The sequence below is a fragment of the Oratosquilla oratoria genome, chromosome 17, assembly GCF_046742065.1.
Source record: "Oratosquilla oratoria isolate Oo_2021 chromosome 17, ASM4674206v1, whole genome shotgun sequence".
Taxonomy (NCBI): domain Eukaryota; kingdom Metazoa; phylum Arthropoda; class Malacostraca; order Stomatopoda; family Squillidae; genus Oratosquilla; species Oratosquilla oratoria.
The window spans coordinates 13,494,874-13,510,037 of NC_134793.1; the positions used below are offsets into that span (position 1 = coordinate 13,494,874).

General features: G+C 41.8%; 1 protein-coding gene across 1 annotated transcript in view; it reads left to right on the top strand.

The window, feature by feature from the left end:
- The window catches only part of Piezo (piezo type mechanosensitive ion channel component), a 168,269-nt gene extending 153,587 nt beyond the window's left edge, over window positions 1-14,682 (top strand). The window contains exons 44-50 of the mRNA XM_076200470.1: window positions 383-630; window positions 2,001-2,154; window positions 3,582-3,720; window positions 6,920-7,066; window positions 8,771-8,990; window positions 10,580-10,700; window positions 10,874-14,682. Coding sequence (XP_076056585.1) covers window positions 383-630; window positions 2,001-2,154; window positions 3,582-3,720; window positions 6,920-7,066; window positions 8,771-8,990; window positions 10,580-10,700; window positions 10,874-11,056 — 1,212 coding nt within the window. The 3' untranslated portion in view covers window positions 11,057-14,682. The remainder of the gene's footprint in view (window positions 1-382; window positions 631-2,000; window positions 2,155-3,581; window positions 3,721-6,919; window positions 7,067-8,770; window positions 8,991-10,579; window positions 10,701-10,873) is intronic.
- The last annotated feature ends 482 nt before the right edge of the window (window positions 14,683-15,164 follow it).

Consider the following 15,164-nt stretch of genomic DNA (forward strand, 5'->3'; position numbering starts at 1 on the left):
CCATATTGCACCCATCAGCCGATAACCGTTCCTTATTCTGTGTGACCTTATTTTTCTACACAGATGTTCATGCAAAACATTAATTTTGTCAACCTAAATAGAGCTTGTGGATCCGTTCCGTGCAATGAATATATATAAAGTTCTGATCACACCAAAGAAAGAGCCATTCTTTAACTTCAAGTACAAGTTTTTTATCGCACGAATGTAGTACAGTCAATTGCATGAATACTTCTGTTGCTCAGATCGTAGCAGCCACTGACTTTAGAATTGGAGCTTGGTCACCAGTCTAGTACACAGAGGATTCAGATCCCACCCCACAACACCTTATGCATGCCACGCCACCTTGTCTGAAGTCCCCTTTCGCCCACCCTCTACCTCACAGTGCCAACGACGCGCCGAGGACGAGTATCCTCAGCCCAGGGGCGGCAACAAGAAGCTGATCGTCAAGTACGGGATGGGAGGCTGCGCCTTGTTCGGCGTCATCGGCCTGATCTGGTTCCCCCTGGTTCTGTTCGCGCTCAGCAACACGGTCGGCCTCCCGAACCCACCCTACGACGTCACGGTGGAGATCAGCATCGGCGCCTACCAACCCCTCTTCCGCATGACGGCTCAGAAGCAGTCCCTCCTCCAGTGGGTTCTTGTGATGTGGCCACACTGTGTATTCTTCTGTGCAGTCTTTGGCTTTTTCCGTGCGCTTTCGCGCCCCCCAACAGCTGCTGCTGCTGCTGCTTCTTGACTTCCTCATCTGCCTTAAATGTTAGCAACTGTCATCTGTTCGTCTTGTAGCGTGGTCGTCCCTGACCCTTTTTAGTGTTTCTTTCAAGAGGTTTACCTTTCAGATCTCGTAGCAGTTCAGTAGTTTTGAGACACTTGGTACCTCTGTGCCTATGCTTAATGTTCAATGTTTTCCAGACATTTTTCTTCCTGCGTTTTTTAAATGACTGTAATTACTTGTCCATGGCTCAGAATATTTTTCTCAGGTAATTTTTTTTATTTATTTCAGTGAAAATCCGTATTCAAAAAGTCCATTGGGCGATCCAAGATTGGCCTTGTGTACGTTCGAGCGCACACAAGAAAAAAAACTATATGGCATCGTCTCCTAGACTTTTTACCACTCAAGAATGAAAGTGTCTTTGAATAATCAACCTTAGAAAATTCATCTGGACTAACTATCGAGACCCGAAGTTACACAGGGTGACCCTAGAGCCAATAGACTGAGGTTTTTGAATACGGATGAAAAATTTGATCTATATTCTCTTCAATGATCCAAGTCTTAAGGATCGTATTCTGTTGACTGAGTTGAACACATTGTCCTCTGTTGTACATTATCTAATTGAGACGGACCTAAACATCTTTGATGTCAACTGTATCACACTTGTACCTATCACATCAGTCATCACTACCACCATGTCACCAATTACCACACCATCATCCCTGGATGACCCCGCCAACCATTCTACAGACTCCTCACATTGTCCTAAAGAGGTTATCACGCTGGGCTTCCACGGGGTTCACCAGCGACGACAGTTGAGAGTTCGTTTGAGTGAAAACGACTTCGGTGACAATATTTTATTTTTCAAATCTCCAAACATCAAATTATTTTTCCGTTGTATAGACCAAAAGTGGATGTACTAAGAGATTGTAAACCTAGATACGAATGTAAGACATTCTGTTGAAATGTTCTTACAGAAGTCTAGATTTTTGTAAGTGAAGTCATAGTCTAGTTATTCAAATGGCGTTCACTGTGGCAGCCCTGTATGGATCAGTGTTTTAAGGACTTTAATGACACTCTTACGGACCAGAGTAACACAGCGCTCTTTTAGGGACTGGAGTCTAATCTACACTTTAAAAAAAAATCTTCTGTCCCTCTTTCCTGCTCCTCCTCATTTACGAACTCTATGCTTCCATTCCACTTCGATATTGTCACCAATGAAGTATCACAAGATCCCCTCTTATTAAGACCAGTGCTGATCCCTTCTCTTGGGTCCCTGCTCCGCCAGGCTGAGCCAGAAACAGTGGGACGAGTTCAACAACCACTACGAGAAGGATCGGACGGCGCAGACCTTCCTCAGCAACTACGAGAACACCGACGTTGTGGTGGTGAATCTCAATGGTAACTCGACAGCGACGTGGGGTATATCGCCCCCGGCTCAGGTAATTTTTATTTATAAATTTATTTATTTATTATTATTATTATTATTATTACTAATATATTTATATATATATATATATATATATATATATATATATATATATACATATACATATACATATATATATACATATATACATACATATATATATATATATATATATATATATATATATATATAAACATGTTAAATTTCCTTCTGTTCCCTTCTCTTCTTTCTCACTCGATTTTTTTTTTCGGTAACCTCTGATGTTTCCTACTCTTTGTCCTCAATCGATTTTTTTCGGGTTATCCTTGAGTTTCTTTATATATATATATATATATATATATATATATATATATATATATATATATATTTAGATTCTGTCCGTTCACAACTTCTACGGTCTCCGTCCCATGTTCCCTGTAAAAGTTTGACTCTCGTACTGACTACTCTTCTATTTTCATCTCACAGTGATTTTAGACTGCTGCCTTATTTTCACGGTGAAAATAATTTTACTTTTTGCTTGTTCTCATTCGCTCTTTCTTGTTGTCGAGGTCGTCATCTCCTGATTTTGTCTAATAGATTATTTTCATTGTTCTTGTTTAGTTCTACTTGTTCTACCTTGTGACGTCATAATTGTTTTGATACATTGATTCTATTAATACAATAAACCCATGCTATACCGGACCTACCGACCATTTATCGCATATAACGGACAAGGTCGGTCTATACGATGCAAGGTTCGGTATGGATGCGGAAGTATGGAAATCTTAAGTACGTATGTACGCACAGTACGTATGTACGCGCAGGACGAATGTACACACAGTACGTATGTACGCACAGTTCGTATGTACACATAGTACGTGTGTACGCACAGTTCGTATGTACGCAAAGTACGTATGTACGCACAGTACGTATGTACGCACAGTTCGTATGTACGCACAGTACATATGTATTCACAGTTCGTATGTACGCACTACCTATGTACGTACAGTACGTATGTACACACAGTACGTATTTACGCACAGTACGTATGTACGCACAGTACTTATGCACACACAGTACGTATGTACGCACAGTATTTATGGACGCAAAGTACGTATGTACGCACAGTACGTATGCGCGCGCACAGTACATATGTTGCTCAGTACGTATGTACACACAGTACGTATGTACGCACAGTATTTATGGACGCAAAGTACGTATGTACGCACAGTACGTATGTACGCACAGTACTTATGTACGCAAAATACGTATGTACGCACAGTACGTATGTACGCACAGTACATACTTTCAGCTATAACGACAAATTCTTCCCCCAATGAGTTCAATGTATCGAGGGTTTACTGAAATACGCCAGTTCTAGTAATACATCTGTTATCGAGGGTTTTACTGTAATACATTAATTCTAATAATACAGCTGTTGCTCACATCGTTGTCTTTCAGAAACGTTTGATCGACGACCTGCGTTCCAACAACACGATCGACGTCAAGATCACGTGGAACATCAAGCGACCCTCCGAAACGCCCGACGTGGCGCCGGAGGCCAAGGATGAGAAGAAGATCACGCTAGCACCACAGACAGGTCGGCCGGTGGAGTACTCTCTTCTCTTGATATCTTCCTCTCTCTCTCTCTCTCTCTCTCTCTCTCTCTCTCTCTCTCTCTCTCTCTCTCTCTCTCTCTCTCTCTCTCTCTTACTCTTGTTTTATCTCTTTTTCCTTTTTTTTTTTTACTTTTTGATTTTCATTTTCATTTTTTCTTTTTTACTTCGTTTTTCTTTTTCTCTTTTTTTTTCCTTACGTCTGTGAGTTGGTACATATATTCCTGTGATCATCATTATATGTGGATACATTTGTGTGTGTTGAAGAGGAAGGGCCACCATGTGAGTGAAGCGGTGGGGATAAACTACCTTCGGCTGTCGTTCGGGCCCCCCCGTTGTGCTGTAGAGGAGCTGCTGCTGCGTCTGACTGCATTGCGGCTTTTGACCTGGGCAGTTGGGGGGGGGCGGGGAAAAGGCGTTCCTTCATCCACAAGGAGCTAAGAAACATACATACATGTCAAACACGTTTGTCAAACGTGTTTGACAACCAGATACCCCATTCACACGGTCAAACATAGCTTCAAACACTTGTTTGACAAACCGGGTTCGACAAACCTCTTGACCTTGTAAATGGCCCTTAAATCCGTGTCCACACGATCGGGCGTGTCCGTCGGGCAGCGCGGTTGACGGGCAAATTCTTCCGGGCCTGCCCGTGAATGTTGTCCACACGCACTGATCTAGATATAACTGGATCACGGATCGCTGTCGAGATTATGAGGTCGGCGGCAGCCATGATGTTAGTACCAAAACAAAGTCGCGCCACGCGATCACTGATCTGATACAGTTACAGTTCTCGGCAACTTTCGCTCCCATATACATATTCAACGATCATTTTACAATGCCAACTTGTGCTGCATTCAACTGCACCAACCGGAGAAAAGGTGGATGTGAGCAGTCCTTCCACTCGTAAGTAAATTAAGGTTTTATTACCCAAAATATCCCGATACCCATCAAGAAATGATGCGGCCATCAGGAATAAAATGTTGCCCACCAACTGTTTTGTTAGGTGTTGTCATGTTAATGCTTTGTATTTATTATCGTAAGAAATAGAGATCTAGCAGCAACCCATTTGTCACGAATGTAATCGTGGCAATAGCAGGATAGATATTTATAATTTAAAAATATCTTATAAGGCTCAAACGCTGTCCAGAGCTGTGTAGCTGTTTAGAACCAATTGTTCTTCCTGATTACATGTGTAGGCTTTTTCTATATTGTGAAGTGTGAGGAATTCACATTAGATGGGCTGAATTACTATTCGGGGCCCGTTCAAAAATTATGTAACGTTTTTTCTGGTGAAATTCGACACCCCCCACCTCATGTAACATTGCGTAACACTGGGTGTTACATCTCCCTGTATTACATAACACTGACTACAACTAATTACAACTCGGCACCCCCATCAAGTGTAGGCCAGATCCGCCAAACACCCCTCCCCCTTGACTTCTCACCAAAACATACTCATTTTTATTTGTCCTGTGTGAAATTGTTTACGATTGCATCAAAGAATGAAACATGGTATGATGTTTTTGGATTTTTTTGCTCGATATTTATTGCTCGATCTGTTAAGGATATGCTATTTCAGTGCATAATTTATGACATAAATTAATAAATGAATATAAATAACCATTATTAGCGTTGCGTAGCACTGTTGAAAACACCCCCACATCCTCGTAACGCATCGCATCTACCATTCAAAGAGTATGTAACGCTGGGGCCCCCCCCCCCAGCGTTACATACTCTTTGAATGGCCCCTTACATGTTCACCACTTTAATGCGATATTTTACTATTTGAAACGATTTAGATCATAGATATGGCAATTTCTCTATCTTTCCACATGAGCGACACAACCCCGGATTCTAACCTCATCGTCAATTTGATCAAGTGTATCGTCACGTGCTTCTGCAAAATCAGGCTCCATCATATCTCCAAATTGTATTCTCAAAAAGTAACCGGTGTCAAAGTGAGGAAGGAGTTATCAATTTTTTTTTTTATTCAAGCACCAATAACGATAAGCAGTACAGTAATCAAATGTTATAGGGATATTTATTCCGTTAAATGCTAGTATAGATCTATTATCCCTATAATATTTTGACTATATATCATTATCCCATTTGTTGTCTGTGTAACATTCCCTTGAAGTTATAATATATACTGGAATTATAATTTGTCAATGCCAACTCATCCATATACTGTACATGCACAAGTTTATGTATATAAATGGTTATTTCTGCCAGAGGTAATAAATATCAATATATTGTTTTATTGTGATGATGCTATTTTGATATACACCTTGTATATGTATGTACGTACGTATGTATGTATGTATGTACATGGAGGGCCCAGCAGCGACGAATTGTGTGGCCATTATATACCCAATCATGCTTGGATCACAGGCCACGAGAGTAACACGACAGCTCCCATGACACTGATCTAAAAATGATGTTATAATGACCGGCGGAGCGATTCACACTAGCTGTTTTGGTACTTCCATTATGGCGGCCATGTCCCGCCCGCTGGCCTCACTCCTGGGACAGCCCACGGCCCGTATACGCTATCCAGGTGTTATATAGATCAGTGTCCACACGACCGAGATGACGAATAGCTGGGCGGGCGTGCCCGACGATGCCAGTAGCGTGTGGAGTCCGGTACGACAAGCATGGCGCCTAGCATTGTCAAGAAGAAGATATTGTACACCATGATAATTGCTTTGTGTCTAAAGAAAAAGAAGAAAAAGAAACGTGGGATGTGGGAGGGAAGCCTGCTGCTGTGGGTTCACGATATTAACTTGCATCTGGCAGGGTCGAAGCTCCAGCTAATGGGCACCGCCTTAGTGATTTCGCTCAACGAGCACTCGGGCAATTTGACCGTTTAACCGTCAAATGTGCCCGTTAACGACCATCCCCGCCGATCAGGTCCGCTCGTCTGGACAGGCCTTAAGGCGTGACCGCATGTCTTGGCTGGCTACTTTCTTTATAAGGGGGGTTTTGGTATATAGATAGAATACAGGATAATACCTATGCTTGGTATCGTGTAATATACTTCTTTTAGGGATATGTCACAATCTTTGTAAAACCCAAGTGGCCTACTGCTCTTTTCAATCCGATGAATTTCTTTCTTTACCTCTCAAACTGGAGAACAAGATATCTTTTCATCACACGTTTCTTTTTCTTCTTCGTGTACAGGTGATGTCAGGAATCCGACACGTGAGCAGCTGGCAACCATCCTGGAGGGGAAGTTGGACGAGAACCCGATCGTCCTGGAGAGGCTCTTCCCGAAGTTTCTCAAGGTGTCGAACAAGGGCAAGGCCACCTACGTCACGAATCTAGAGGGTGAGTCGTTGTGGTGACTTGTTTTATTTGAATGTAACTTTTTATTATTATTATTATTATTATTATTATTATTAATTATTAATTATTATTATTATTATTATTTTTTTTTTTTTTTTTTTTTTTTTTTCTTTTTTTTTTCTTACATATTTCAAAGAGCGTCACTTCCCCTCTAGTACACACACACTGTTGTGGACTTCTCTTTCATTACATATCATTCAACAGCTCCGCTTTTTCGAACTTTGTTCACACCACCAATTATAAAAAAAATTAACTGTATCTTATTATATCAGAATGGACAGTATTTTTTGAGTGCATTTCATTTATATAATGGTTCATTTACAATAATTTCCAATATCCTTATCTCCTCCCACGCTTTTGTTTGTTCTTTCCTCTTTTCCCTCTTGCCTTCCTCCACTCTTCCTCCTCCACTCTTTCCTTCTCTTGTCCTTCTTCCCTCTTCCTCCTTCCTCTCTTTCTCTTGTCCTCCTCCCCTCTTTCCTTCTCTTGTCCTCCCCTCTTCCTCCTTCCCCTCTCCCTCCTTCCCCTCTCCCTCCTTCCCCTCTTCCTCCTTCCCCTCTTTCTTTCTTTTGTCCTCCTCCCCTCCTTTTCCTCTTTCCTCCTCTTTCACCCTTCTTTCCATTTCCCCTTTCTTTCCATTTCCCCTTCATTACCTTCCCAACTTTCTCTTCTTCCCCCTCTTCATGACCTACTTCTTCCAGTTCCCCACGTATGTCCTCCTCCTCCTCCTCCTCTTCTCCCTCGCTGCCTCCTTCGCTCATTCTCTTTTGTATTTTTCTCACCTTCTCTTGATCCTTCCTTCCCTGCCTTTCCTGCTGCTGTTGTGTCTCTCCTTCTCTTCCTCCTCCTCCTCTTCCTCCTCTTCCTCCTTCCCCTCTTCCTCTTCCTCCTTCCCATCCTTCCTCTCTTCCTCTTCCTCCTTCCCATCCTCCTCCTTTTCCTCTTTCTCCTCCTCCTTTTTCCCATCCTCCTCTTTCCCTCCTCCTCTTCTTCCTCTTCCTCCTCTTCTTCCCTTTCTTCCACCTCTTCTTCCTCCCCCTCCTCCTCCAGCTTGTTTTTTTATGTATTCCTGTCCCACTGGGACAGTGCGAGGATGACTAAGAGACGCATCTGTTTTTTATTTTATTTTTCTTATTTTATTTTTTCAACCCAAAAGACAAGAAACATTTTTTTTTCCCATTTGACAAGGATCTCATGCTACATTCAGCAAACTGGCACAGACTACAGCACAGTAACGAGTTCAGACACATGACTCTATAAGTGCTAATTTTTTTCCCAAATGCACTTAGAAATAGCATGCCTATCAGCAGTAGAAACGGAAAGCAAAATACAATACATGTGCTGAAGAGGAGGCGAGACGCGCGTCATTAATCTGTTTATGGATAAGCAATCACCTTCTTTGATGACAAGATTTTTTTCCCCACTTTGTCTTTCAAATAGTAATAATTCGGTTTAACGTCACGATCTGCCCCATCAGGAGTCAAGGACGATGCCCCTTACAGAGGATTTTGTATTGTGAAATATAATAAACCATGCCCTTCGTCAAATTCACTGCCAGCAGGACTCGAACTGCAGTCATGTTAACCTCCGCCTCAAGTACCGACGCTTTAATCCGCTTGTGTGGTAAATATCTTTCACATGAGAATATTAATAGTAATTAAAGCGAATTTGGGGATCTTCTTACAGGTATCGAAAAAGGCTGGGTCAACCTCAAGCTGTCTATGCAGTCTGCAGATTTCTTGAACCTGTCGTCACAGCAACAATGGTGGGAGGTACAGGAGGACTGTGCTGAGTCCCATTACGAGTCTTTACCGCAGTCAGAAGACAACAGCTGCAAGTTCCTCACCTTCTTCACTTTCAACGATGTCGCTTTCCCAAAAGGACTCAGCTTTATATCTGGTGGAGGGTAAGTGTTCCTGATAAAGGACACTAGGACTACTATTGGTCTAACATGTGATCCAAAGACCATGGTGAATAACACATACACACACACACAACAGAAACATCCCATGTTCTATGATGGCAAAGAGAGAAGGGGCGGAGGACTGGGTACGTGAACAAACAAGGAACACACACACACATAATCAATATATTATTTGCATTATCTTTAATACAACTGAGTTTGTTCAGCCATGGTGGGCGGTGCGGGGATTACGTAACAGTAGGAGGTAATAAAGGGTACAATAGGCAAAAATGTTCGGACAACACTGCTCTAGACAAAGACATGGGATGATGTCGATAGGCGCCTCCACGTGGTAGTCTCTCTCTCTCTCTCTCTCTCTCTCTCTCCTCTCTTTCTCTCTCTCTTCGGGGGAGGGTGAAACGTCACTCCCACGGGCATTGTTTGAGCCCGCATGGTGGGTGTTTATGAAAGACACACCGTGCAGAGATAAAGTGGGGCAGTGTAGCTTGTTAGAGGAGCATGGAAGTGGGGGGGAGGGGTAGTGGAATAGAGAGGCTACAGCTGTTAGAGCGGCGACGGTCACTCTAGTAGCTGACGGAGCTCGTAGGGGCTTTGGAGGTAGCTCACAAGACCTTCAGGGGACGCCAGTGGTCTCCGTCCGAGGAAAGAGGTGGTCTTGCAAGATACTGTTGTGGTAGAACTTTCTCTCGGTCACAAGTCCCTCAACCGCATCTGCTCCTTCACTTCTACCTGGAGGCAGTGGTACACAGCCTGTGGTCCATGAACTTCATAAGACGGATCGAAAGCCTATGGCACGCGTGGCAAATATAGCACGTGATAGGGTTTTCCCTGGCACGCCAGCTGGTTTTAAAAACTTGTTTTCAGCCTAGAAAAATAACATCACTATTTCAAATAAACAAATTGTGACCGGAGATCAAACTAAATCCAAATTGCCGAGGACTTAACATTTACTGGCAACCCCCAATGAAGTAAAACAGTGCATGTGAATTGACATTAACTTGCGTACCGAAAAGAAGCACTGTTGGCACGCTGGGTTCTATTAATCAAAGAAACTGGCACAGTTTATTCCAAAGGTTGTTGACCCCTACCCTAAGGGGAAACAGAGTTTCATAAGCAGGGCTGCAAATCAAAAGTAGTAGTGAATGTAGTACAATTATATTCAGTGTTGTTTTACCCCACCCATTGTTGCAACTCCTTTAGTTACATGATAGTAAAGGTGTAGGGCAAACTTCCACAAGGCGTTGTCAATAGGGAATCACTTGACACTCTTCATGAAAGGGAATATCAATATATAATTATGCACTTTAGTGTACTTAATCATCTTGCTACAGAGTGTATAAAAGTTTCCTTCCCTTAGCACTTCCTTGGTACAGGGGCAGGTAAACATCTTTTCTCCAATCGAAACTACAATAAGGACGAGACGTTTAAGTTTCCCTGACCAATAAGGAGTCACCCCTCACCCAAGCAAACCACTTGTTCATCTCTATCGTATTCCCCATTGGAGAAAGAAAGAAAGAAATACATCTGGTCAGGCATTTCTCCGTCCAATTTTACTTGTAATCATTCTACAGGATCGTGGGTATGTACACGACGCTTGTCCTGGTGGCCAGCAAAATGCTCCGAGGCAGCTTCTCAGGTGTAAGCTTCACCATCATGTTCGATGATATGCCTAACGTGGACCGTTTGTTGCAGGTAAGGCTCTAGTTGACCATCTTAACTTGATCTAATCCAACACCCCCATATGCTTTCCCATAATGGAGTCCATGCTAACTTCACGATGTACTTTCTCTTTGGACACTGGATATTCCTCTGCAATCTAAACCATTTACGGTATTTTCTTCACCAGTTCTCGATCTCCTTTACAGCTGATCCTCGATATCTACTTAGTTCGTGAGAGCTATGAGCTGGCTCTGGAGGAGGACCTCTTCGCCAAACTTCTCTTCCTCTTCCGATCTCCAGAGACCCTCATCAAATGGACTCGACCACCCGAGGAGGAAACGGACGAAGAAGACGACGAGGAAGGAGACGAAAATAACGCGGCACTGTAGTCAATACGCGCGATTTCATTTTGTTGAATCCGATAGGTCCTTCTATCTAAACCTTTCTAAATCGGTCACAGGGGCGGTAAGTCCTCGTAGATTGATCCTAGGGCTAAATGTCCTTCTGTATTGATCTTGAGGTGGTAAGTCCTCCTAGACTAATTGCAAGATCTATAAGTAGATCATATTAGGTCGACCATAAAACCAGTGGCTCGGCTAGATCTAATACAAACTGGTCTTCTTGGAGGATCGCTTGGCTTGTTGGCTCAATAAGATCGAATGAAAAATCTTTATACCTTGTGCGTCAAACTGAGAGGCAGCATTACAGTGATAGTCCTTGTTTTCAAGTGGAAACTTGATTTGATGAACCCACAAGGAAGTGGTGAAAAAGCAAGGCTCAATCGATGATAATCATGTCACTGATTTTTTTTTTTTTTTTTTTTTTCCATTGTGTGTTTCAAGAAAAGGGAGGCTTTTCTCCTGACCGTCAAAATGCAGTTGAGGCTGCATTCAAGGTGGTTAAAGTATGCAACGTATATTTTGATCTGACAGTAACATGAATTGAAGAAGATCCATGTTTGAACCATGAAGGATACTCAATAAAGGTACTGAAGGGCGTCTACAGTAGTTGTGATAATTTAAGCGTCCAGAAACAGGGGCATCCCCGACACTTTTACCGGTTTTGAGTTGAGTATAGATTGTGAAAAGTGGTAAGCCTCCTCTATAAATACATATCCGTGCTTAGCTCAAAACCAGTAAATGTGGTGGAGATGTGTCTCTGTTTTTGGATGCCTCAATTTTATATGCATCATACATACATATACCAAGGCTTTTTCCCCCTTACAAGGGAGGTAGCCAAAAAGGAAAAGGCATAAAATCATACATGCATCATAGCTAGTCATTAATCTGTGTAGCACCACCCCTTTGCTACAGTGAGCAGGTATCTGATCATTGCACGCTCCATTCAAAGAGTTCTGCATATTCAGAGAGATCCTCGGCAGGGTAGTCAAACGCGTCCAGAACAATTGTTGAGATAGATTATTCACCTTGACCATTGAGTTTGGAGGAGCCCACAGTTGCATAGAAAGGATTGACTGATATGTATCTTAACTCTAGTTGTCAAGGATTTTCCTTAGTTGGATCTTCAGACGAGAGTGAAGATTGGGATGCCTTTCCTGGCCATCAACCTGCACAATACAACTTCTCTAACAAGAATGATTTCAGGGCAGAAAAGATACTGATTTTTTCTTACAGAGCATGTTGAACAAGACACGAGACATACTTTCAAGCATTAAGAATGCTCTTACGCTTTCAAACATGTAGCTGTCAGCTTCGTGCATCCTCTGTATATTGACTGTAACCTGTTGAGGTTTTCAGCTCATGTGGTGCTATAATATTTGTGACGCCTGTGCACATTCGACCTCGCTAATTTTTCAACAGAGATCGTCACGTTCTCAGAGCAGCCAAACTTGTACGTCCTTTGCGATAATGGTTGTCACATCCACTTGTAACGGGGAAAGAATGGAGACGGGACTAATGAAACATGGCAACATTGTGCTGGGCTCATGAAAAGGGACAGAACTGTGTTTATATGGTTGTAAATGGTGTTGAATGGGCAGAAGCTTCACTTCTCCTTACATGATAGGGACCATCTGTAACTCCACATTGTAATTTATTTGCACAGTGGGATCTCGTCCATATCTAATTGAACACAATGGTGACCTAGTTTGAACTCTGCCACCAACTACACCCGTTACAAGTGGCGGTAATTACACCTGATGGGCCTTTTGCATTGCCTTCTATGGACATTAAGTGTGAATGTTATTATTGTCCCTTCATATTCTGCATGCGGAAGATACATCTATATGAATGGTACATTAACCCATGTAAATTGCATAATCACCTGTACGAGGACGTTTTGTATTCACTGACGTCGATCCTCTTTGACATGCGTTATGCCTGCGGTTCCATTGCTTGTGCAAAGCCTGTGAATGTTTAGGGTGTCACAGTTTTCAAACTCGGGAGAAATACGGCAGGTTTATGTTCATTAAATGAGGAGAATGCCAGGTCTCCTGCAGTTAGTCCCTACTTCCAACTAGTCCTTGTGCACGATGGTGATCTTAATGTGTTATCAAAAGATTGAATTCCACTTGCACATCCCGCCTTACCCCAAGTAAATAAGCCAGTGGAGGTTAGCTTTAAGTCTTTGAAGAATAAAATTACAAAGGATTTAGTGGTGTGTGAGCTTGTCATACAAAAGAGTCGTCCCTGGAAATGTAGTGAACATGCGGTCATACTGCTCTGTTTGGATGCCCTGTACGCACAGAGGCACGGAATTGTACCATTACGCCACTCTATTCTACTAAATACTATGATTACATCAATTTTCAATAGGTTTTCTTGGCTATGGGCTGAAACTAAAAATTGAATATCCAACACGAGATATTCAGAAAACCGTTTTCCAAATCACACGAGAACAATAGGCCTACACTATTTAATTGGTGACTGTTGGCTTTGTACCTTGAATTCTTTTGTATAAGCCTCCATTCCCTTTTGGCTATTTTCATTCTTTCTGGCTTTGTGAAATGCCTGAAAAGGAAAGCCAGAAAGTTAAACAAAGAAACAAACAAAACAAGCGCAGGATCCAAAAAAACCTTGGGCAAAACGCATCTGCAATTTCTTGTATAAAATAGATTTTTAGATTCATTCTTCAAGATTGTGTATGATACCATATTCGTATCATTAAGGAGTAGGAAATGTGGAGGCCTTTGTAGGCAGGAAGAGTAGATTTTTCTTAGAATTTAAGTAGCAACTGCCGAATTTCTAAGGGTAAGATTGTAATGCTCGCCAGAGTTCACAGCAAACATTATACTATTTCCATTATCTCGTTACCCACAAGGTGTTGTCTGCCGTGTTGTCACGTACTGAATCAAAACATTCAGCATATACCTGAAGCTGTCCACTACCCCGAGTATGTTAGCATGGAATATTCCAAATGCATATTGGTTTTTTCATTAAATTGTAGGTGATATAAGTAATTGTTATACATGTGAAGAGAAGAAGAGACTTGTTAAACGATGTGGCATCTCGGGTCAGGTGACATTGCCTCGGCTCCCAACCTAGGAATTTCCGTGGGGTTGGGGGGTGTAGTAATTACATAGAGAAGCTGAGTGCGGGTCTTCAGGCCACTTGCAGTCTCTTTAATTATACCGGTCATACATGCAAATATAAAGAAAACAGTGTCGCCCCTGTTTTCTTTGGAGACGGTTTAGACGTGGCAACATTGCTGGTTTTGCCGGTCACATCATATGGGTCACCAGATAATGGAAAAAGTATAGGTGATCCTATGAACGTATCCATGCCTCGTGGGGTGTATATCCACCCAACTGCTGTCCTCCGTTCACCTCAACGTGCCTCAGTACCACCAGCAACATTCATAAACTCTTTAATCCGAAATGGTGGTTTCGAATTTGGGAGTTTGTGAATTCCTATTGTAGTAGTTAGGCAGGGGAGGAGAAAGGAAACTAGTAAGTGACATTGTATGGCCTAGCTATTCTCCTGCTGACCCTACTAAACTCGTGTCGGAATGGCAATAAGTGATATATATATATATATATATATATATATATATATATATATATGTAATATATATATATATATATAATATATATATATATATATATATATTATATATATATATATATATATATATATAATATATATAATACAATATAATTTAAAACTATTTTAATTACACAACACGAGTTTAGAAAGGAAGTCACATTGATTACTGTTGTCCAAGACTCGAACATCCCAAAATTGCAGCTCAAATTTCTCCTTGGATATTTTTTATCTGGTTTCCTGTGAGGTTTAGTACCTTGTCTTCTCACAAGGCAAAACGTGGGCATTGGGAAGTAGTACTTTGTAACGTTAGCTCGTGCAAGAGACCAGCCATATCAAACTGGAATATTTTTGACGGACACCTGAAAAAAGAAGAATTGTGTATTGGCGATTTCGTTGTAAACAGTGTGGCGTCACAGCCAAGACACTTTGCAAAAAGCATGCGGGAGAGAGTGTTGTTCAAGTTAGAATTCGTTGTAATGTTTCTGTACATATA